The 26437-nt window shown below is 36.4% G+C and overlaps 2 protein-coding genes across 8 annotated transcripts in view; both read left to right on the top strand.

The window, feature by feature from the left end:
• The window catches only part of LOC134746121 (kazrin), a 125682-nt gene that overhangs the window by 18233 nt on the left and 81012 nt on the right, over nucleotides 1-26437 (top strand). The window contains exon 2 of one of the 7 annotated variants that reach the window (XM_063680391.1): nucleotides 20874-20902. The exons of the other annotated variants lie outside the window; for them this stretch is intronic. The gene's annotated coding sequence lies outside the window, so the exon portion shown is untranslated. The remainder of the gene's footprint in view (nucleotides 1-20873; nucleotides 20903-26437) is intronic. 7 annotated transcript variants of the gene reach the window in all.
• On the top strand, nucleotides 11471-12848 carry LOC134745781 (uncharacterized). Its single transcript, XM_063679868.1, has 2 exons — nucleotides 11471-12271; nucleotides 12349-12848. The coding sequence occupies exons 1-2, from the start codon at nucleotides 11504-11506 to the stop codon at nucleotides 12817-12819; spliced, it is 1239 nt and encodes a 412-aa protein (XP_063535938.1). The 5' UTR covers nucleotides 11471-11503; the 3' UTR covers nucleotides 12820-12848.

Below are 26437 nucleotides of genomic sequence, written 5' to 3'. Positions count from 1 at the left end.
ACTTTCTTGGATCACCTAAATTCCATCCATAGCAAAATAAAATTTACTATGGAGTTGGAAAAAGACTGTTCTCTCCCCTTCTTAGATGTATTGGTAAAAAGAAATCCTGATAACACCCTAGGTCGCACTGTGTATAGGAAACCTACTCATACTGATAGGTACTTAAATGGCAAATCGCATCACCATCCCAGTCAACTTGTTACAGTAGGCAAATCTTTGTTTCAGAGAGCCCAGAGGATATGTGATGACCAGCATCTGGCCGCGGAGCTCCAGCATGCCAGGCGCGCGCTCCAGGCAAACGAGCTCAGGATACCGCGGGTCAACCAGAGGTCCCACATTAAGATCCCCACAGTCGAGCGCAGGCCTGCCATTCTGCCTTTTGTCAGGGGGGTCACGGACAGGATCAGCCACATCTTGAAGCGTGCTTCTATAAAAACATATTTCAAGCCAATGAAGAAGATGTCACAATTCCTGAGGCCTGTAAAATGCAATACCCCTCTACAGACTGCAGGAGTGTACAGGCTGGACTGTGAGTGTGGCCTATCATATGTCGGGCAGACGAAACGGAGCATTTCCACTCGGGTGAAGGAACACATAGCTGATGTCAAGCACCGTCGACCTAGGTCTGCTGTCTGTGAGCATGTCATGGATAAAGCCAATCACTCAATCAAGTTTGATAAGCCTCTGGTTCTTGCCAAGGAGAAGCGTTACATACCCAGAATGCTGCGCGAGGCCATTGAGATTAAGAAATATCCAAACTTTAATAAGATGGCTTTTCTCTACCACCAGCTTGGGATCCTGTAGTCCACCTGATAAAGGAGCAAGCGAGACATAGACTGTGAGACCGTAGTGTTGGATGATGCTGGACATTCTGATGTTTTGAAAAGATGTGTCCCGCCGAGTTTGTTGCCGGTCCCATATTGAGATACCCTCCTACAATTTAGAAGGGAATTAAATCTTCTCGGGTCCGTGGTGTAGGGTTGGAGCCGGCATAGTTTATTTTTATCGCGTATATATATATATCTTTACTTGAAAAATAATTATAGTGTATAACTAGCCTTATGAACCGATTTTGCATGTACAACCAGCCTTAAAGTTTGTAGTCTATGATTGTTCATTATTTTAGTATGTGGGTATTTTTGCATTTTGTAATTTTTCCTCAGTCACCCGTTGACCACGAACGCTGTAAAGAGTTCGAAACGTCGGGATGTATTATAAATTCAATATACGCGATATAATCCGTTTTCATAGTTTTATTTCATGAGTAACTATCGCGGTAACCGAAGACGACAATAAACAAGTCAAAAAAAATAATTTTGACTCAGCTGCATTAATGCCTCTATAGTAACGCAGCTGCAGAAAATAGTGGATATGAATCAAATTCAATTTTATTTATTAAAAGACCAACTGAGATCTTTATTGTTAGTACAAATAAAACCTAAATATAGGGTTAGGTAGTATTATACACAATAAGATTTCATATCCGTTTAATATTGAATTTGAAATTTAAAAGTAATGAAATTAAATCAAAATAAAATATAATAGGCAAAAACTATTTAATTCTACAAAAATCGTAATGCAACTAATTTAAATAAAAAACTAAATAATCGAATCGAACGAACGCTTACATTAAGTGCATTTTATAAACATTCTTTAATATTACTTTAAACTAAAATGAATGAATACAGAACAAAGGTAGAGATAGGTGTTTGAATTAATTTAACATTTCAATGAGTTGCATTTTGAAACGTTTACATTTTAAAGATTTCACATTGGAAGGAATTACTTTAAAGGAATTGGAAATTACTTAAATATTTTTTTAAAGCACAATAGGAAACGTGTCCATATTCCCGTACCTTCATAATTATTCCGTTTCCATTTGATGCTGTAAGTGCTAGCTAAATCTTCCACAATTCCTTTTAATAACATTTTATAGCGTTCTACGTAAGTTTCATTATTCCTCTCTAATATGATCCTTCGAGATTATTTCAGCCGAGGCTATTGTGCCCGGTGTGGGCGAGCTGATTTTATTTCCTATAATATTGCAGCAAATCGAGCATGCAGCCATTCTCTATTAAAGCTTCTAGCGATGCGGCTCGGCGAGCGAAGCTATATCGTAAATTATTACGGCACCTAATAAAGATATCAGCGCAGTGCCTGTTCTATAAATGGACTTTTTTAATCAGTAGCTATTGCGTGTCCAACCAGAATTGCATTTTAATAACTCTAATAAATAAGACCTAGTATTTTGCGTTTTTTTAGTGTTCCGTACCCAAAGGGTAAAAACGGGACCCTATTAATAAGACTCTATTGTACGTCTGTCCGTCTGTCTGTCTGTCACCAGACTGTATCTCATGAACCGTGTTAATTAGACAGTTGAAATTTTCACAGATGATGTATTTCTGATGCTGCTATAACAACAAATACTAAAAACAGAATAAAATAAATATTTAGGTGGGGCTCCCATACAACAAGCATGATTTTTTTGCCGTTTTTTGCGTAATGGTACGGAACCCTTCGTGCGCGAGTCCGACTTGCACTTGGCCGGTTTTTATAAATTGAGTCAAATTCGTCGCGCACTGAAATAACTACCTAAATCTCAAAGCTTCTAAATATTAAAAAAAAAAAACCCTCAAGAGACATTGTACCAAATCAGATTATTGTAAAAATGATATTGTTTGGTGTAGGTATAGTCTCTTAGGACTATTTGAAGGGTTACATTTTGTACGAAAGTGAAATGTCACTTCAGAAGTCATTGAACTAACATAGCCAAGAAACTTTGTGCTAAGTATTAACACATCTATTAGGCTAACTAAGCACAAAGTTTCTTGGCTATGTTAGTTCAATGACTTAACTACAAACATTATGTTGACCACATGTTAACTACGCATCTACAAAACTCAATAAATTGGATTGGCTAAGTTGGAAATGTCGGCATGGCAACTTTCCGCGATGTTACAGTGAAAGTTAGTTGATGTGATGATGACAAGGGTAGACCTGGCAGGCACCGGGTACTTAAATGGGATGAAACTTGGACGCAACGGGAATACGAGACCGCGTTTGAAAAGCACGTAACTCGAGTTTTATATTGTGACTGAAGCTAATTAATATTACATTCTAACAGGTTTGTTTTTGCGTAGAATTACTGATTATATCAATTACTTAATCAATATAGGTGAGTCTAATTGTTCTCTTTTATATGTAGACACCTGCCCGTCATGTGCACGGGTCTTCGCAAATAAAATGGGCTACGCGAGCCACATGCGAACACACGAACGTATACAGCAACGGAGCTGAAACTGTCGCCGTGGCCGAAACCGGCCGGGAGAGTATATATATATAATCAATATAGGTGTCAAATTGTTCTCTTTTATATGTAGACAAATGATTTAATTTAAACTATACTAACACGTAATAGGGGCGTTCCACGAGAATGACGGTTAAGAATTGCTTGTGCCTTGTGTGGAAACTACTTCAATCAAATGCGCAGGTAAATCTCGAAAATATACTACGAATTTGTTAGCCAAGTCATAAAATATTACCAGATCTTAATCGTTTCTCAGCGTTTTCAGAAGTATTCGATGAAATGCATTTCGTAAGCGACTTTCTTGTGGAATGCCTTAATAACGGTAATTTCCCTCAGGCATAACATTATCTAAAACTTATTACATATTTTATGGCAAAGCCTTCATAGACTTGTCATTTTCTTTATTAGGTTTGTAAAATGCAGTGAAGCTTCAGACGAAGATAGGTCAATGATACATAATTACTGTATAGTAAAATGCTAAGTTGTGACTGTCACATATTATAAAAGTAACAAAGTGGTGCACTTAACAACAATTCCCTTGAATCTATTAGCCATATGTAGAGCTTTAATGTAAACGACACCCGAACCAATAGGCGCTGAGTTATTGAAAATAACAAGTCATCTTTGACAATAACATACGTGACTTTCACATATTCTATCGGCTAAGTGACAACCGGATGGATCAGCCCCAAAACGAAAAGCTATGAGCAATATCTATCGAATGTATGGATTTCGACGCTAATTTGTATATTCCAAATATACGTTTTTAAGGAAAAAGGTTTATTTTAGGAAAAACAAAATATACAGTGAAAATTAAATAAAGCTACAGTAAGCTAAGATCAAGGGAATCTTGACAAGAAAGAAAAAGAAGTAAACTAACTAATCATCGCAACTAAACTATTATAAAACTTAAAATAAACTTATAAATATAATATGCTCTCCAGGTCGCCTTCATGAGTTCTTTGATTTATATTCATCATAAATCATCTTTTATTAAATAGGTACATAATGTATTTTCCTTCGGTAATACTTTATAGATGTGAAGCAATTATAGCTGGGAAATTAAGTGCGAGCAAGTTTCTTGTATTGATATGGCATATGGTTAGTTCAGAATTGAAAATAACTGCAAGCGAACAAACAAGCTTTTGATAATCGCTTGTCAGAAAGAGATACTGACATAAAACTTTCACTGAAAAATATCCAAAAATTAAAACAATCATAATACGCTTAAATTGTACTTAAATACTAAATAATAAATTGTATGAATAACGGGAAAAAGATATTTTCAACACACTTGCTCGTAACATGCATGTTATTACACCGCTTTTAGGCTCATAATCCTAGATATTAAACCCGCGTGCTTTTTCATTATACGAGTATTATAGAACTTGTTAGGTAATGAATGATAATCCGACTGACTTAAGAAGGTAACTGATTGCTAATATATATATGTATGTATGAAACGGAGCCTTCTAAATTAGTCGAGTAGATTTTAACTAACAAGTAAAAAGGCGGGAAAGCGGCAAGAATGGATGACCGATGATATATTAATACTAATGAATGAAAGGCGGACTTATAAAAACATTAATGAGGACAAATATAATGAAACAGATAAAAGAATTAACAAGCAAATCGCAGTTGCAAGAGAACAGTGGTTGACAAATAAATGTAAAGAAATAGAAAAATTGCAACAAATACATGATAGTTTTAATCTGCATAAACAGGTAAAAGAGTTCACAAACACAAACAATAAGAGAATTCAGAGTACACTTGTAAATCAAAATGGAAACATTGTTGTTGATAAAGAAGAAGCCTGCGAAGTCTGGCAAGATTATGTTCTAAATCTTTTTAAAGATGACAGGACACCGACTGAGCCTCTAAGCGATTTCAACTTAGAGAGTCCAGCAATACTAAAATCAGAATTCATATCAGCCTTGGAACATATGAAGGGTAGAAAGGCGTTGGGTCCCGATGGAATTGCGGTGGAAGTATTGAAATTGATACATGAATATAATATAGATGATTTAGTTTCATTATTTAACAAATTTTATCAATTAGACAATATGCTCCCTGAAGACTGGCTCTTGTCAATATTCACACCATTACCAAAAAAGGCCAATGCCAAAAGCTGCAGCGATCATCGGATGATCAGCGTAATGAGCCACTTCCTGAAGGTATTTCTAAAAATCATACAAAGAAGAATCTACAAGAAAATAGAAGAAAACATAAGTGACACACAATTTGGGTTTAGAGCCGGACTAGGTACTAGAGATGCCTTAGTAGCAGTCCAAGTTTTGGTACAAAGATGTCTAGACGTCAATGTAGATGTTCACATGTGCTTTATCGACTTCGAAAAAGCATTTGACAACGTTAATCATGCTAAATTAATCAATATATTAAAATCAATTGGAATAGATGGCAACGACATCAAATTTATAGAGAACTTATACTGGAAACAAAAAGCTAAAATCAAAATTAATAACACTTTGACTGAAGAAGTCCAAATAGAGAAAGGCGTAAGGCAGGGCTGTATCCTGTCACCCTGCTTATTCAATTTGTACTCGGAGGTGATTTTTAGAAATGCTTTTGACGAACTAGATCTTGGGATCCGTGTCAATGGCAAACTGATACAGAACATTCGCTACGCTGATGACACCGTCTTATTAGCTACTAACCCTGAAGACCTTCAAATAATGCTGCAAAGTCTGAATAATACACTTTTGGAATATGGACTTAAGATAAACACAAATAAAACAAAACACATGATTGTTACTAAAAAGCCAATTTCAGAAACACTAGGGCCACTATCCTTAAATAACAAAATAATAGACAGAGTAAAAAGTTATAAGTATCTGGGTTGTTGGTTAAATGAAGACTGGGGATCAGAGAAGGAAATACGGACGAGAATTGAAATAGCCAGAAACACCTTTCAGAAAATGAGGAAACTTTTAACTAACAGAAAAATAAACTTAAAACTGAGGTGGCGAATGGTTAAATGTTACATCACCCCAATTATTATGTATGGTTCCGAAAGCTGGACCCTGAAAAAGAAGTTGGTCAACAAACTAAGGGCTTTTGAAATGTGGATTTATCGAAGGATGCTCAAAATTAAATGGACAGATAGAATAACAAATGTTAGAGTTATGGAAATCATGAAAAAAGGTTTAGAAGTAGTATCAACAATTAAGAAAAGGAAAACAGCATATTTTGGACATATATATAGAAACAATAAATACAATTTACTGAAATTAATAATTGAAGGAAAAATTGAAGGGAAGCGTGGTAGCGGTAAAAGGCGCACATCATGGACTGGAAATATAAGAGACTGGTTAAAAGTGAAGAGCATAGATAGACTAATTCGCATGACTGAACATAGAGAGACATATAGACATATGGTCGCCGACCTCCTGGACGGAGATGGCACGTAAAGAAGAAGAAGAAGAAGAAGATTTTATAACAGACTGGCGGGCGCCGACGCCCCGCCGACGGCCTGCCGGGGCCCGGACGGCTCGCCAGCGGCAGGCAAGAGGGGCGGCAGGCAGTATGATAGATTTATGAGACTTTTACTGTTTTAACAATTAAAATTTGATTAATATGAAAGATTCCTTTTTTTCCTCGCAAGTGTGTTGAATAACAGCATATGAAACGCGTGTGCATTGGTCATTACACACATTGGCTTTCTTATTGCGCGCTCGCTTACAGCTCGCGCGCACAATATCGCCTCCTATGTAGTGACCAACGTAGCACACTTGTATCACATGCAATGTACTAATTCACGGATAGTTTTAAGTAACAGACAGCCACGTGATTACATTTCTCATCATCCCGTCCGGGGTCCGGAAGTTTAATATCTCCTTGCCAGTAACACAATTTGAAAAGTGTAAAAATCGAGTGCGCACTAGGTGTGTAAATCTCATCGGCGCGGCATCGGCGTCAATACTTTGGCCGCGCGAGAACCGATTTCCTGTACGGGCTGTACGTCTAGACGTGTTTCCTCTGCCCTGAAATTAAGTTACACAATCATCCAGTTTAACGAAAAAAAGTAATCGATGAGTTCAATCTAAAGTAACATCACGCTGATCACGCATTTTTAGAAACAATTTTTATGTTAATAGATTTTGTGCAAATATAGTTATTAATTTTTAATGGTGCGTTTTAAATCTAGGTTCGTATTTTTCTTCTCAGGTTTCGATTAGATGAATTCACCAGAGTAAGGCCTCAAGATTGCTATTCATACTTATGGCAACCGTTTTTATGATCTAAAGAAGCGAACCCACTGCACCTTAACAACTGTTAATAATATTATACATGAAAGAGATGTTAATAATATTATTCATAGCCGACGATATTAATCTGAAATTTATATCGTCTGCTAAATCTCTCTTCAACGATAAGACCGCACGACGACATATTGTTTTACCTACACTTTTACAACTTAATTCTCATTTTTGGAGGAATGCAACAAAGATTACTGAATGAATATATATTTTGACATATTAAAAACATTTTTCGGGTTTCTATATCAGATCTAAGGAAAATAGAAACTCCAAGGGGAATCAGACCGAACCGGAAGGCTAAGCTAAGCTAACGTCATATAAGTCCTATATAACTAGACAAAATGTAGGTACAGCTGATTATCTGTCTTAAGTATTGTAGAATATTGTACCGTTATTCAACCATTATTTGACTTCAATGCTATATTATATGTTTTATGAAAGTTTACTTCCTACTTTCCTTAACAATAACAAAGTTGAAATAAAGGTCGACTATCTAAATAATTTGGATATTGAATACCTAAATACATGGGCAACGTTTTCAAGTCAAAGTGCCCGCGGGCACGACCCACGTCAACCGCGGCAAACAGACGCCACCTAATGTCAAAGTATGTCGCCGACAGATATATCGAGATGCTCGATTATTTGCACAATAATGGGTATCATGGTGTATTGCTTTGACGTCAAAGACTTGTGTGACTATGATGTTGCTAATGAAAGGAATAAATACCTAGGTAAAATTAATTCAACGTAGCGGTACCTGCGTTGTAATTATCTTAGTATTACTTACTTACTTACGTACTGTTTAATCCAACCGCCCCACCATATCTCTCTGAAAGGTTTACATACCTGGCATCGCTTGAGTTCGAGTGCAAACCTGACTCTCGCTGTACCGTGTAACAAGACCCGGTCATACTCCAAGTCCTTCACAGTGCGCGTTGTGCAGTTGTGGAACAAGTTGCCGTTATCCCTTAGACAGTCCCAGTCGGTAGCATCACTCAAGAGTAAATTGCATAAGCTATGGCCCTCCAATGACTTGTGTTCTGGTTGAGTACTAAGTATTTTTATTTAATATTGGTTATGTATATATTTATTTATATGTGTGTATTTATATTAATATGTATTATATGTGTATTTATATTATAATATAGGCTACAGGTTTTCAATTATTTACTCGTGTAATAATTGAACCATAATTTCACTTTTCTGTACATACTTGTTTTGTTTGTCTGTAATTTTTAATTGTCTACTCTCAGTCGCTCAAAGGTTGACTGGAAGAGATCCCTTACAGGGGTAAGTTCGCCTTTTTACATTGTATACTTTCTGTTTAATTATATATCTTAACCTGTCTTATGTGCAATAAAGTGTTTACATACATACATACTTACTTACTTTGTAGATTAAAACTTTTCAATGGCTAAAATAAAATTCTATATGTTTAACCTCTTGCTTATCATTACAATATATGACGTTGTTAAAAGTTGCGAGCTATACAATTGAGTCGCTTGCGGCACTCTAGTCAGACTTGTGTAGTTATTCTCGTTCTTTCAAATGATTAAATAATCTTTTAGGGGCAGCGGCAGGATGAGTAAAAGGTACCTTTGGCCGGAAAACTTAGACTAATTAATTCTATACTAATTAGTGCTTATATGTATTAATGTATTACATTGTACTATACTATATTACAGTATGAGTTTAAAACTTGAAATAAACAATATTATTATTATTATTTGTATCTCCGTTACAAACTCTCGGGTTTTCAGGCCCGGTCATTTATAAGGCGTGCGTGGGGATATAGATCCAATACGTAGAGGCCGTTTGGAGAGTTTTGATGTCATGTAGAACGCCTGCTGGAACCCATTCACGGGTACATAAATGGATACCCGTAAACCGGTTTCAGCAGGCATTGGGAGCTATTATAGAAAAGTGGAAAGAGTCCTGGTCTATGGCTTAAATTTAGGTGGAATATAATACTGGGCTATTGCTAAAAGTTCCGGACACCTGCCATAACATTGTGCTATACAGTGCTATCGAGGCAGGCAGTGACTCGCCACTCGCAAGATGGGCACCTGATGCGCCATCGTAAAGACGGCCAGGCGCAACACCGGCGTGAGCGGCTCAGGGATGTCGAGAGGTGTCTGCGCTTTCTCCGAAGTTACTCGCGGCGTTATGCCCTTTAACACTTCCACCCCTAGCTCTTACGACTCCCCTCTGGACGGCCAATGAAGGCAAGCCAGAGCTGAGAGTCCTGCGGGTCCCCTCCGACCGACGAAGACACGCCAGAGACGGAGATCCTGACCGACTCTCTGGAGCACTCGGGTCCGTGGGGTCGTCACTCCCCAACAGCTCGCCACAAGCTGCCCTGCGGGCTTATTATTATTATTTACTCGTGTAATAATTCAAATATTTATTATTGTGCTCTCTTAATATCACATTCCTAATCCACGGCGATATAGGCATTAGCTTAACTGGATTACTATTCGCTAACTCCTGTGTAAAAAACTAAAAAGTGTGAAATTCTTGTTTTATTAGTAGTAAGCAGGTATGAGAATGGTACTATCACTACATAGTATAAAACAAAGTCGCTTCCTGTCGTCTGTCTGTCCCTATGTATGCTTAGATATTTAAAACTACGCAACTGATTTTGATGCGGTTTTTTAAATAGATAGAGTGATTCAAGAAGAAGGTTTATAATATGTATAATATCATATCATATCATATCATTTATTCAGTAATAATCATACATTGTCATTGGTATATACATTTCACTTAAAGAAAAGTTAAGAATAAAATAATAACAATACAGAAATTGATTAATAACATCAGCATTGCACCCGTGCGAAGCCGGGGCGGGTCGCTAGTCGCTAGTATATAAATAAAGCTATCTTTGCATAATACACACCTAGTATGGTCGTAGACATCTAATCAAGTCAATTGAGGCAGGTTAAATGCATCAAATAGAACCAATTGCCTTTGTGATATTGCATCATCTTACCCAAACAATCATGACGCTTCAATAGCACACGTTCCAATATTAAATTCGACATCCGCAAGGACCGCGACAATGCAGACAAAGCATCACCGAATGCATTAAGCGGAATACAATGAATACGGGAATGCACGCCTGGCGACCAACAACTTCCTCGTACTCGTATCACAAAATCAAATCGTATGCAAAATAAACTTTGTTCCTAGTACATAAAGTTCACAATTCAAAACTACGCTGGACAAAGATATGAGAAGTAGTAAAGTAGAAGTGCGAAGCACAGGACGCTCTGACCGTCCGCGTCCAAAGCGCGCACTTGACAAAAGGCATTGTGCCAGGCCTAGTTTATCTCATATTTGTTCGGACAGGACTCGTTCCGCGCTGATAACGTCCAAGACGTGCTATTCATCGTGTGAAGTGTTAGGTTACTGATAAAATTGTACATGTCTCACCTTGTCTACCTTGACACTGGAACCCCCGGTCTAACGTAACTGTTTGGATTTATCCGCGGGTTTTAGGTAATTTTGTATCTACAATTTACAACTTAAAATTTTAACCATAGTGACTAATTAGCTGCAAGTACACTATTTATAGGTACTACTTGCATAATTTTTTTTATTCAGTTAGAATTGAGTTTTGCAACAAAAATAAAATATAAATACTTGGTATATTTGGATTCGGACATTGTAATATCTTAAATTAAAAATCCACCTATGATGCTTAATCTCGTATAGTCTCTACTTCTTAGAGTTGGTTGGAAGCAAAAATCTTTTACGCAATATCATAATAAGTGCTTTTTGTAAGTGGTCTCAATACAGATAAGTAAGATAAATTGTACTGATAACGCCAGTCTCGTGTTGAAACGATTGATGCTCTGTATAAGATACATGGACAGTACGAGATATTATTTTGTGTAATAATAACGTACCTCGTAAAATGCCACGAAAGGTTTCACAATTTCACTGGGAATTGGCGGAAATAGTACAGAAAACAGCGAAGATAATTGACATTCATGACATCGAGTACGTTGTACAATACGGGTGTGAAGATGTCGATACTTTCTTCAGTAATACTTATCTAGTTGACATCAGTGGCAAAAGAAATGGATCAAAAATAAAAAAGAAGATTTTAATAAAGTGTCATTTAGATCTAAATCAGCGTGCGAATTTTAGAGAACTTTACAAGAGAGGTCACGTCTTTTATAACGCCATAGTTCCCAAGTTACTTGAAATTCAAAGAACGTTTAAAGTGATTGAAGGATTGAAAATAAAATTTCCGAATTGTATCTACAGCAGTGATGAATATAACAAAGAAGTGATGGTTTTGTCACAGATGCCGGATACATATAATATACATAACAGATTTCTTTCGATTAGCATCGATCAAGCTAAATTGACTCTGAAAAATATGGCTAAACTACATGCCTTGTCTTTTGTATGGGAAACATATTATGCGGAAGAATTTGATGAGATTAAGACTATATTGAGTAAAAATGTGCAGTATTCGGACCTTGTTAAACTACCGAGCTCTATGAAATATTGTTATGATACTTCAGTCAACGTAGTGTTGAATTCATCGTATAAAGAAAAATTATGGGCGCTTGATGGACATTTATTAGCTATTTTGAAAACACCCCCACCACTTCAATACAGTACTATTTGTCACGGAGACTGTTGGATTAATAACATACTTTTCAAAAATCAGGTAATATTTTATTAGGAATGCGTGAATTTCAAAATCATTCTGTGTGTACTAAAATTGGTTCGTATGTTTGATCACAGGGGACGAGACCGGTAGAAGTAATATTCATCGACCATCAGCTGAGCTGGTACGCGTCTCCGGTTTCGGATATATCATACTTCCTGTACATGTCGACAGAGCAGGAGTTGCTCTCTCAACATTACGAAGCCCTTATCAATGTTTACTATGGAACGCTAGCAGGAGTCCTTCGGCAATGCAATCTTAAAATAGAACAAGTCTACCCAGAAAGAATATTTAGACAGCATCTTAAGGAATACTCAGTTTTAGGTCTAATAGAGGCCTTAGTCTCGATGAAAATTATAACAGCGGACAATGATGATGCAATGAAAATGACGGAAATGAGATACACTAAGTCCGATGTTGAATATGCTGGCATAGATGAGCATACGTTCAGCAACCAGAATCTATTTATTGAAAGGGTAAACGCGATAGTGAACTCGTTTTTCCAAATGGATTACTCATTAACGTCAGTGATTAATTTAGACAAATGATTGTGATTCAATTTCCTAAAGAACCTTGTTTTCTGTAGATTCGTGAAAATAAAAGCATTTTAATAAAAAAAAAATGTCGGGAATAGTCAACAATCTTGAAAAGGAATTAATTCTTTGTCGCTGCAGTTAACTGTCTGGAACAAAGGTTTTTGCGAGGCGGAGAGTCGCCGGACGCGAACCTTTGTTGTCCGGAAATAATGGTGGTGAGAGCAGATGGTAATACTTATTTAACAGAAGTTGCTCAAGAAAAATCATAGTATTCTGTGACTGGAAGCATTTAAATAATATTTATATTTCGATGTTTAATCTACATCTTCATTAAAAGTTTGATAGCAAAGAAGTTTTCTTTTATAACTCCACAGTCTGACTCGTTTTACGTCAGGATAGTCCCATAGGCGTTTTTAACGTCTTTTCTGCGTCAATCCATATTCGGTAAAACTCATTATCATAAGAAACATCATAATTGATGTAAATGTAAAAAGGATATCGAAGTACCATAGATCAAATCCATAGGCCCATAGATCAGATTTATCATTCTATCCCAACTAAGAACTCGTTAAAAGAATAAACGGAGAAATCCTATTATACAAAATTTGTTGAGAAGCAATCCCGATCAATCATAATATGTAAATGTTAATGAAGATGATTTATGATTGATTCGGTTTCCATTAATTCCAGCTTCAGTTTGATTCACTTGTTCAAAATTTAATTTTTTAGGTGTATCTGATTGTACAGTGTAAATGGAGAAAGTAAATTAATATTGTTGCCAGGGATTGCGGAGTTTAATTGGATATAATGGGTATGGGTATGGGTTGGCTGTTCAAAATCCTTAAACATGTTGCGTCTAAACAACTACTCACCCAAATATATGTCTCACTAGCTCAGTCAATTGTGACGTACTGTGTTCCCATTTGGGGTGGAGCCAATAAAACCAAGTTCTTACAGGTTGAAAGAGCCCAAAGATGTCTGCTCAAAGTAATATTTTCCAAACCGTACAGATATCCGACTGATGAGTTGTACAAAGAATCTAGTTTATTATCTGTAAGAAAGCTCTATGTTCTAGGATGTGTCACAAAACTACACACAACAATAAAGTACAACACTAGTAGTGTAACTCGCAGGAGAAAGTGTAAAGCTGCACCAGTGCCTCTAACAAACTCAAAATTTGCCAAAAGACAGTTCAACTATCAATCTGCTAAACTATATAACACCATTAACGAGCAACTTGACATTTACCCACAGCAACTATATGACTGTAAAAAAATCGTTATTGAATATCTAAAAAAGTTAACATACGTAGAAATTGAATCCATTTTGCAATAATGTAATTTAAAAGTTTAAAATAGATACCACATGTAGACACACACACACACACACACACACACACACACACACACACACACACACACACACACACACACACACACACACACACACACAAGCACAAGCATGTTAAATAGAAATTCATGGTAATATTATATAATATGTATTAAATTAAACTTAGTTTCTAATCTAGAGTACCTAATGTACCTATCTTACCTTATAATAAGTATAAGCTTAAGATTTAAGATAATTTAATTTAATTTAAGATAATTTTGGTAAACCTTGTACTTAATGGAAGAGCGGAGCCTTCTGGCACAAGTATCTTTTTACTTAAAAGAAGGTTCTTGTTTCGATCCTAGTTAAAACCTGTTGTGTACCCAATAAATCATTTTTCACTTTCATTTTTCATTTTCATTTCATTTTTCATATATTTCTTAAAGTTGGCGATATTAAATTTTGCTGTGGTCTATTAACCAAAATGCGCAGTTTAAATTATTTTTGGGTGTGAAATGAAACTAATTCTCGCAGGTATCTGCCATGGATACTTTGATAAACATATCATCAAAGTCACATGAAATCTAATAGCTGGGAATATTTACGTCCTTTTAAACATTAATGGTGGATCGTTTGAGCTACAAGTTAAATGAATGTTGTGGTCGAACTCCACTGAAATATCCAATGGCTTTGTGGTTTTTATCACGATTTTAACTTATGGCTTTAGACGAAATAATTAATTTTAGATACGTTCAGTTAAGTTTAATAATGGAAGTATTTTAATAACCAAAAATATTTTAGAACAGAATTTAGCTCTCATTAATACAGTAGGAGGCACGTCTCGAATGTCGATCCTGTTTTTTTATTGTAAGATCAAATGTCCAACGCAATATGAAGATGAGAAATCTAATCTTAGATTTGTGAAACTTCTTCTTTTCTCTTAATTTAATGTTAATTTTGCTTACCTAAAATATATCCATGTTGTCATTTACATACTATAAGTAGTACTTATTAAGTACTTTTTTTAATTATTTGTCTGCATCATGATTAATTATGTTCTGGCTTTTGAAAAAATCCAACATGTCGATAAGAAGTTGTGAATGGATACACCTAGTTTTATTGAGCAGTCTTTGCCAAACTAGGTCAATACATGCAAACTGCCATATATACAGCAAGTGCTCGTAAAATAAGCGTCTATGATAATATTGTCTTTATGTTTCAGGCACAAGAATATATAAACTTTTTTCTTCAGGTATTACTGGAATTTACATTTTTATAAGCAGATTTTGTTGAATAAGTTGAGAAAGCTTCAGGCGTTTGCTCTATGCGAGTGACTTTTGAAAATTATTTTTTTATGGGAATGATACCTTACTACGTATACTAGATCGATTTCTCACCTTTGAAGATATTTAGTCGAAACATTACAGGCGTTTCCTAGGCCTGTTAAAAGAGCTAAATAAAATATAGTTAAGCTTAGAATAAATTTAAAAGTGGAAAAATTACTGCCTTGGGTGGGACTTGAACTCACGGCCTCTGGATCGATATTCCAGCGCTCTGCCAACTGAGCCACCAAGACCTCATCCACAGTAAGCAAATCTTCCCACTATATGGGCCTAGGGGACGCTAGCGACATCTACCGTAAGAGTGTTACACTTCTTAAACTGACGCAGACGTTTCTGCTTATTAAAAATTAATTTAAAACATAGTTAAGTTAATAAATCGCTTATAATTTAATTAAAACTTAGCCACCATCAAGTATATATGTATTTCCGGACCCGTATCACTATCTACGTTCTCTTCTTCTTTCTGGATTCCTCATGACTGAGGGTCTCGACCACATCGGTCGTTAATTTGTGCACCAAGGCTCTCCATTCTGCACGATTTTCCGCCTTCCTGATAATAGGCGCCTGTGTACTTCCCGGGCAGGCCTTCTTTACAGTGTCCACCCAGTGGATACTGGAAAGAGGGTTCGTGGTGGCGGGTTGGTTGGTGGTGGAATATCGATGTAGGGGCAGGTAAATACAACACTTCACATAAACAACGCAATTGACTCCAATGTGCCACTGCCAATATATGTAGATATCACGTTCAAATGGAAATTGAATATATATATCGAATACTGCAGGCGTATTACGGTAGAGTATATTGTCGTGAATAAAGCTACTTGTGTGTAAAGAAACGGAAAATTTATCGATAGCGATAAACGCGATCAGAATAGAGGTTCTTCTATTTTACTATCGTTCTATTATCTTGAAACGTTTGTAAGTTTTTCGTCACACTGTAATATTTTTTTTACCATTCTCTCTCATCTCATCTGATTACCCTGCATATTGGCATAATCATGTAAGTTTAGTCAGTTTCAAGGCAAGGTAAAACAAGTAGGTATCAAAACGCTTACCAACAAAAGCTACTAAGTTGTAAAATGCGTTTTTAGTGAATAGCCTTGTACATACTTAGATAAGTATTTTTTGTCATAGTGACACCTTTTCACATATTACGGATTAAGCATGAATCGTCACAGAAGTGAAACGATAATTTGCATAAGAAGTAGGAGCATTTATTTAAATACAAGGAACTCTTGATACTTAGTAGAAAATAATTTTTTTTTTTATTAGTCGAACTTTTCAGTAAAGGATAGGTAGTAGGTACAATTTTCTACACAAAAGTGGTTATATATAGTTTCCTATTTATTTTCACTTATTGTTTCAGTCTTGTTGTAAGTCTATGTAGGTGTAGCTATACTAGTATTAGTTAAAGTCTTTCATGCGGCCATAAACTACAGGGCTCCAGTCTCGCCGCACCCGTGTCAATACAGACGGTTACGCATGGGGAACGCAGGTAAATAAACTGGCATAAACAAAGTTTGCCTGTAATGTAGAATTTCCTGTGGTATCACTCCTAAAAGCTGCTGGTAAAAAAGGAATTAGAATAAAAGAAATTTAAGGCGAGATGGACCGAACCTGATATATATATCAGCAAATAGCCGCCGCGACTTTAATAGGTACTTATTAATTTTTTGTTGAAGATAACTATTCTCAAGGTAATGAAAAAGTTAGTCATTATGTATTCGAAGAGTAGAAAATAATATATTTACTTTTCGTCACACACACATACCATTTCTTTCACGAAACCAAGCATCAATGTTCCTATTCTGACTTCATAGCAGCTATATTAGCCGCCGTATTAGTTAAACCGGCTTGAAATAATTCGCTTTAGGTACTTTACAATGCTTTAAGGAAGGTATTACTTACTCGATCGCGACGACCTCGGATTGTTCTGTGAGCCGTGAAATTAGATAAGTATATATGTAAGCCCTTTCGCAGACATACAAGGCGATAGGCTGCTTATTACGAAAGCTAGGCCCGCTTGTTGCGTGTAGGGTTACCAGACAAACAAATGTATGACTGAAATGTCTGATTTTTCGTTTATCCTCGTGGAAAGACATACACCACTCTCGTAAGTATCAGTTCAGTTGCCAGACCGAGACATTTGTATTCACATATTATATGTTTAACTCTATGCTTAACACTGCGATAATAATAAAACAAAACTATTGTATATTCGTGATGAGCGACTGATATTTTGTATTAATTTATTCTAAATGTATTCTTGATGTAACCCTATCACATATCAGGAATAATATTAAGGCATGGTTACCCTAGTTGTAGGTAAATTTGTAATCCTTTTTAATTTATAACGGTGGATTAACTTTCCCGGGTCTCAGTAGGCTGTATCTCATCCTTGAGGTCGTTTACATGCGCGTGCTAATTATAGTTAACGCCATCAGAGCGAGGGGTAATATACCAGTCAATGAGGACGTAAGGGTTATAATACTCGCGGATATATTTCGCCAGTACATATTTATCTAACGCAAATGTTAATCGAAAGTAATTTTACTAATTTTTTTATGGATTTATGGAATAAAAGTGGATCGAAATATTAAATGTGGTTGGCCACTTACATAATCTATGCTCTGCCAGTCTTTTAAAAGTAAGTGATTGAAGATTAAGTCTGTTTGCAGTCTTGAACAAACCCATCAAAATATACTTAAATTTAATTTAGGATTCCATCAACTCCATATATTTAAAGGACAGATAATTAGTCTCCGTTGATTGGAGTACACATATGGGTCTCAGGCTATGGCGCATTTACATACTTACTTTTAATTTGTAGGTTAATTGTACGACTCTGTGGTTACCTAACTACACCACGAAAGATAATATTAACCTTATTACGATTTTTTCGTTCGTATATGGACGAGCAACCAGGCGTTTATGAACCTGAAATTAAACCAAGTTTATCCGTTCCGGATGGGGCAGATTACAGGTACGTGAATCAGCTTGATTCATTTAATGAAATGTCTTCATAACAGTCCTTAAAAAAGCGGATCTGCTCCTACTCATATCAACTTTCAGTGACTGATAGCGCAACCTCTTGAGACGAGGACGGCTAAACTCCTTGGACGGGAACGCGGATTGTCTCGTTTATTTACTTATACATTCATTTTATACGAACATATAACTGTTAAAAGATTTAGCAGAGAACTCAACATAATTGGTGCCTAATTTTACTGCGGATTTAGAACCTCGTATTACAAAAAGGAAGAAAATCCCGCCTTACTTTTCCGCCTATCGTGAACTGCTGAAGTCAACGATAAATCCTGAAATCCTTTGAAACATCGGGAAAATAAGTTTGCGTTCTAAAACAATCTCTCCGTGCACACGGAAGGAAAAATATTATGTAACATATGTTCACACGTACTGCTTTCCGTAAGCTGGCTAAGTGTCGCGACGTTTAAGCTAACCCTTTTAGTTGGGAAACAAAAGGGTTGTAAACAACGCCCCTCCCCGCCTCGCACTCAGCGTTTATTGCATAATGTTAATTTCAGAGAAAATAATTTCGCAATTGACGTGACAACTTTGCGAATATTGCGCATATTTGTTTACGGAAAACGGAAAGTTGGCGAAATACTTTAGTACTTCGTTTCGTTCACGTACACTGTTCTTTGTTCGGCAAATTGGTTTTACTTTTGGTTTCACTTCCAATGAATTTTCGCACTTAATTAAACAAAAAGCTAAACATTATGGTTTCGTTTCCCGCCTAAAATGTATTTGGAGTTTATTTTTGCTCGTATTTTCCGGTATCTTAAATGTTTTGAAGCATTATAATATGACGTTAATAAATTTTAAAAGCATTCTTTCGGGCGGTAATCTTTTTACAGAGGGACTCGGGCCTCGTATTAGTCAATTTACTGCCCTCGCGAATTGTTTTAAATTAAGGAATATACTGCGTTTATTCTCTGTGGCCGAGGAAAATATAAAATGGATAAACGTGGAGGAGTGTGTAAAGGCCGGGAAGCGCAGTGTCGGGGTGAAATCTAATTTTTCCTCCTCTAATGCCTGCCCCGCCTCCCTCAAGGTTGAGTGAGCGCGAAAATTGTAACCTCACAACCGACGATGAGATGGATTTTGCACGTCGAGTTAGAGTGAACACACACCTCGGTGGTATTTATTAGGTAGCCTATTAGTTTTCTCTTTAAACTTAAGACTGGGGTTGAACTTACTCGTAATTTTGATGAAATACGAGTATAACAAGTAAATCTGTTTTTAATCATACTCATTTTATCTGTCAGGTGCTTTGAAGTAGGGGTATTACTAATCAAGACTTTTTTGTCATTTTGCGTTTCAGGATTCGACTGTCTTAAGTTGGTCGCTACGAGAATTATCAAGTCAAATGCTGAAATACATTATAGGTTTAAATACGTTTTTAGATTTTCATTGGTGTATTCCCATTTGAGCCCGCCCCACGTGACCGCCGCCATACATGAGAAGGGACACATGTCCCTATATCATCATATCATCCCCATATGGGGATGATTTATATTAGATTTAGATTTAGATTCATTTATTTCATAATACAGATTACATTATAAATTGCAGGCATGTCAATTTACAAGAATTCATATTATGATTGTCAAGACAAGGATGTCATAAGAATATAATCAATAAAATAATAATTTAAAAATTAAACAATTACAGAATAATAAGATTTCAAAATAATGTCAAGATAGTATCTCCTGTGGTGGATGGTCAAAATACATCATACATCATTCATAAATTCACTAACAGAATTAAAACACCTATTCCCATCTGTGCCCGGCGAGAACACACATTATTTTAGGAGTTCGCGTTCATTACTTTTGTTAAAGAAGCGATTTACTTTTAAAAGAACAAAAATCTGATACGGCACGAAACTATTTTACCCGTCCTAATGACAAATAAGAGTGCAAGTAGAGCGTGTATTGAGGGGTCAAAGGGCACGTCCAATCATTGATTTCCCCGTCCCGTCTGGCCCGACGTGCCTAACGGTAAATAATTAGTTACTCTACTATGTTTGTAGAGTATCGTTAGGTACAGTGATTGTGATTATGCTATATCTCCTCTATACTACCATCACCATACCGCTATAAGTACTAGGCTATTTATCTTTAATATTATAAATTCCAAAGGAACTCTGTTTCCTCTACACGCTTAAGCCATGTCAAAGGACATGTCTAGGATAGTTTTTATCAGGGAAATCATAATTAGCACTTTATAACAGCACGGTGCGTGTTAGTTTTTTAATTTAACAATTTTAGTAGCGGGTATTTTTCTTTAAAACTTGTAATAGTAAAATATGTGTTTACTTTTAGGTAAAAAATCACCTAAATTTATTAGATTATAGTTTTTTGCTTTCAGGCACTTTTCCGTGGGGACACTGGTAAAAGGTGAGTGATCCATTTTGAATAGCAAATAAGTTGTTATTTTAATTATTCATAAAATAAGTAATTTATCGTAATAAAGCAAAAAAAAGAAAATACACAATACAATACAATACAAAAAAAGTGAGCAATACACACATTGATTTGTTTTTTTTCCCGTCCATATTTGTGATGACATTTTTATTTTAGTCCAAATATAATATTAACCAAGCCTATTGCATAATCAACATCCAATTCCGGTCGAGTATGTCGACCAAATTCAATTTGTGGTCTCTTTGAATTTATTCAGTATAATTATTTTTCCATTAAGCGGCTTCCGTTGCCGTAATTAACTAGTGGCTTATAAAAAAGTTAAAAAGTATTCCGTAGCCTGGATTGAATTTCTTTATATTTGCAACAAGTTGAATCGTTGTACCTATAGACATTTATTTCTCTACATTTAATTTTACTGACTTTTTTTACAAAACTTTCAAGCTAAAGTTTTTAGATTACACAAAGAACATTTTATAGTATTTATTATCACTCGTACATCCTTTCACATAAATAATTTAATAACAATTTATACAAAATGCACGAACGCCTAATTACGTCTATTTACATTCTTTTTCAAGAAAACCCCGCTCCTTGTACTGCGTAGGTAGGAGTAAGTGTAGGTAGGTAGTTAAAGCAGTTTATTGATAGAGTTTCGAACGGACGCATCTGTTTTAATCAATCTAATCATACTCAAAACTTTTGGGTCTTTATTATATTGGGTTATTTAACTAATAATTATTGTAAACTTGACAGTATACTGGTTTCATGAGTAACTATCGCGGTAACCGAAGACAATATTAAGTATACTGGTAATTATAATATTTCACAGTTTGGGTTTAATGTTAATCCTAATTAAAGTTGCTTAACCTTTTAACGGTCCAGATTAATAGAATTCACGCTTCATAAGAATAAAATCCAAAAATATGTTGTTATAGGTTGGTCATTTTTGCCATATAATATCTGAGTGTGCCCTATACTTATAAAGGTATAAGGCAAATTGAAGTTTTTGAGCTAATAATTAGCTGAATGGTAAAAAGAATGAGATACCTATAAGTTGTAACGTAACGAAGTATTAAAACAAAATAATAAATATTATGTAATATATATTCTGAACAATTACGAAAAAAGGTAGTAAGGTAAGGTGGGGTAAGACTAACATTGTTTATTTTGCTCGGGGCAAGACAAACAGTATGAGGATTCCATACAAGTGATAGTCTTACCCCGGTGATAGTCTTAGCCCACCTTACCTCATGTCATTTTGTATTAAAAAACCGGCCAAGTGCGAGTCGGGCACGAAGGGTTCCGTACCATTACGGAAAAAAACAGCAAAAAAATCACGTTTGTTGTATGGGAGCCCCATTTAAATATATTATATTATTCTGTTTTTAGTATTTGTTGTTATAGCTTCAACAGAAATACATCATCTGTGAAATTTTCAACTGTCTAGCTATCACGGTTCATGAGATACAGCCTGGTGACAGACAGACAGACGGACAGACGGACAGACGGACAGAAGGACAGACGGACAGACGGACAGACGGACAGCGGAGTCTTAGTAATAGGGTCCCGTTTTTACCCTTTGGGTACGGAACCCTAAAAAGTAACAAAGTTTGAAGACTTGAAAAACAATTGAAAGTTATGCGAGGCTTCGAAAGTAACACGTCCATGCCAAAGAGTAAACAAATCATTTTGAAACATTAATTCCTTTACATATTCGTGTGGCAGTTGCAAAAACCAAAAGAAAACCGATTTCAAAAATTATAAATAAAATACAGCCCCTCCCGTCTCCCCCTTTCCTTTTATAATATTTTTTGAAGCCGGTTTTTTTACATACTGACGCAGTACGGTCGAATTTGTGACCTCCTCCCTTTTTTGCAGTCGGGTAAAAAGTCAATTTTAAACAAGTGAAAAATAATCTACTTCGCCCTGTGTTTAGAAGCCATGTCAAAACAAAGTACATAGTTTTAATCAAGATCTGAAATTAAGTTGGTACTTTTTACTCCAAGTCTACTGCAAACATAAAACGAATCTACATTTATATAGCGCAGTATAGACATGTTCGTTAGATAAATTGATCTAGGCAGGTACTTTCGACACGCGATAGACCCGCACGAAGTCAAGTGTACTGTGATCGATGGTTGTTAGGGACATGCCTAGGCTGCCGTGCCAAAAAGGCTTATAAGTATAGTTCGCGTTACCGATTTTATGTTTTATTTAGTTTAGAGTCGCTTCGTACGTTTACCACCCATTATGTTTTAGTGCAATCGATGTCCATGAACCGAATGGAATAGGAGTATGTACAAATATGTTCGTATTGTTGGCGATCCCGATCTCACAGTCGGTTTGGAACCTCTTAGCCTTCGGAGGGACGTTGGCTCTCTGTGCGTGTTCTACCGTCTGTACAATGGGGAATGTCCTGAAGAACTTTTTGATCTGGTGCCACCGTCACGTTTTTACCACCGCACCTCCCGCCAAAGAAACAAAGCTCAACTTCACTTTCTTGACACGTGGCAAACCAAAAACAAGCGGGCATCTCGCTCGTTTTTGCCCAGAACGTGCAAGTTGTGGAATGAGCTACCTTCTGAGGTGTTTCCCTTGCGCTATGACATGGGGTTCTTCAAGAAGCAGGTTTTTAGGGTTCTCAAAGGTGGGCAACGCATAAGTGGCTCCTCTGGTGTTGCTTATGTCCATGGGCGGCGATGACTGCTTCCCATCAGGCGGCTCGTCTGCTCGTTTGCTTCCTATTACATAAAAAAAAAAATTGCGGTTGAAATGACTGCTGTAAAAGAAAAACGACTACCGATTTAGAATCTTTTCTAGTTCGGTGCTAAGTTCCTCATACTCGTAGTCATAATTATAACATATGCTATATTTACAGTTAAGAAAATAAATACAACCGCACTGCAATGATTATGGAGCGAATAAAAAAGAAATATATAATTCAATTGAAATATTATTAGGGGCGGATTTTAGTCGTAATATATACTCAAATACCTATATACAAATCGTATATAGGGACATACTCAAAACTAAGAGACGAAAGTATATTTTACAATGCAGAATATCCTTGAGCCGTAATTGCGTAAGACAATCCTTCAAGCGTACTGACGAAATTACAATTTAATTGTGTTCTGCTGCAAACATCTAATCTGTACAGAAATCACAGGATGCAAGTTTAATTTATAATTTCCCTCTACTTCGAAGAGTAAAATTGCGAGTATAATAAGTAGGTACAAGGGATGGTTTTGAAACTCGCAAATTGATACCCCGCGGCAGTTTCGAAGAGACTCCAATTAAATGTCTGTGATAGGTACGTTTGCATGTCGTAATTTCATTTTGCGTTTGCAGCTGGTTACGGCGATCAAAAGAAACGAAATTGGCAACGCGACCGTGACGACCGGTCTGGCCTAGTGGGTAGTGACCCTGCCTGTGAAGCCAATGGTCCTGGGTTCGAATCCCGGTAAGGGCATTTATTTATGTGATGAACACAAATATTTGTTATCCTGCGTCATGGGTGTTTCCTATGTATATAAGTACCTATGTATTTATCTATATAATATATAAGTATGTATATCGTCGCCTAGCACCCATAGGTACAAGTTTTGCTTAGTTTGGGGCTAGGTTGATCTGTGTAAGATGTTCCCTAATATTTATTTATTTAATGGATGTACCTTATGTAAATTACCTATACCCGGGCCACCCATGCATAGACCGACCCATGTGGCGTCATGTGGCGTGGTCGTCGTCGTGTTATTCACCCAAGCACGACGATGCCTGGTATTCCTCATTAAAAGCTCGTGGCGCCTCATGCGTTTCGCATGAGGCGCCACGAGCAGGCCTCCAACCCCCGTCCACCTGGGGGAGCATACACCTGCTGCGTGTGTGGCTGAGGGATCCTCTCTCGTAAAGGACTCTACAGCCACGAACGCAAGTGTCGTAACTGGGATGCTCTGCCGTGTCAGACGTATCTCTGCTATCTTTAGATAGCAGAGATACGCCTAACCAGTGCAAAATGAAACTAGACACTATCCTTTATATAATACTTAAAAAAAATTTCAAAAAATGTCTTTAGTTACTGAGATATTTCATGTTTTAAGATAGACGTTTTCGAATTTTTGGACATTGAGTTATGCGTATCTCTTCTAACTCAAGTTAGAATAATTATGCGTAACTCTTCGCAGTTTTTTTACGGCAAACTGGATATCTACTATCTCGAGTTATCATAGTTTCGCGTAACCACACGCAGGTAGTACGGCGATAGGCGGCTCGCGGTGAGGCGGGGGGCGGGGCGCGGAGGGAGCGGCTCGTCGCTCCTTGCCACGTGTATTTGTTTATTTGTGTCGTTTTCAAACAAAAGGGACCACATTGTCGCTTATCATAAGGACATTCTGACAGGTTTTTCGTATAAAGATACAAGCAATTTTCGTCCTTATGGTAAGCGACAATGTGGTACCTTTTGATTGAAAACGTCACATTTACATTTCATTACGTACGTAATATTGACCCGGTTAAGTTAGCGTTCCGGTGTTTTTTTATGTTGTTTGTTCAAAATATGATAAATTAGTCTTTGAAATGAGTTTTTTACGAAGTAAAGCCTTGTTACGAATGTGTAGTGATAGAAATGTGGTAGAAAACAAAGGTTGTGCGACTAATTATCTTAGCTAATTTCACTTTGTAATCATTGCTGAAAACCCTGTGAAAAACTAATCTATTTCGTTTTTTTTTAAATCTTAAGATAACCTACATAGGTACTGAACTGTTTATCGTCGTCCGCTGTCTGTCATGAACTAGTCGTCAACTGGTCTTGTGATTGTCATGTCTAATTTTGAATTTAAATGTCGGTGGTTCCAAATGTTCCAATATTCCAAATATGTATGTCAGTCAGCCAGTCAGTCAGTCGGTCTATGTCAGGTCGCCACGGAGGTTAGAAGCCCCGACAGGTACCTACTTACAAAAATCTTAACGTAAATAAAAAATGACAAACAAAATTAATTGAAATAACTGACAATATAATATAAGTAATGCACGAGTACTATCTTGTTACATACTTATGTAGTAGTTTCTTTCTTCTGTAGAAGATAACTAATAAATGCATAAAAAGTAAGTAAAGTTATGAACATAATTTATAAAACATATTTTTTTACTCTTCTTTTCATTTTTATTACTAAAAGCAAGAAAAAGTTTCAAACAGTGTCAGTAGAGGCAAAATATTAGTTTAAACAAATATTTGGATCGCTGGAGTGTCTTATTTTGAAATACATAGAAACGTATAGTTAATGATTCTGATTCTGAATAATTTTTTTGGAGTAACTGACCTTAATATTTTTACTATATATCTTCTAATACCCACAATAAATTTACACCAAACCTGAACCAAAACCTGAGTTCCACTAGGTACAGCCGGGGTTCATCATCAGCTCTATCTTGGGTACTGCTCTCCCAAGTGCTCATCAAGGCGTGTCGGATGACCAAAACAGCGTTTGCCTACGTTGCACCAAACCTGAGTTC

This window comes from Cydia strobilella, chromosome 12 (assembly GCF_947568885.1).
Source record: "Cydia strobilella chromosome 12, ilCydStro3.1, whole genome shotgun sequence".
NCBI lineage: Eukaryota > Metazoa > Arthropoda > Insecta > Lepidoptera > Tortricidae > Cydia > Cydia strobilella.
Note: the sequence above shows the minus strand (reverse complement) of the source record. Positions and strands in the feature narration are given on the sequence as shown.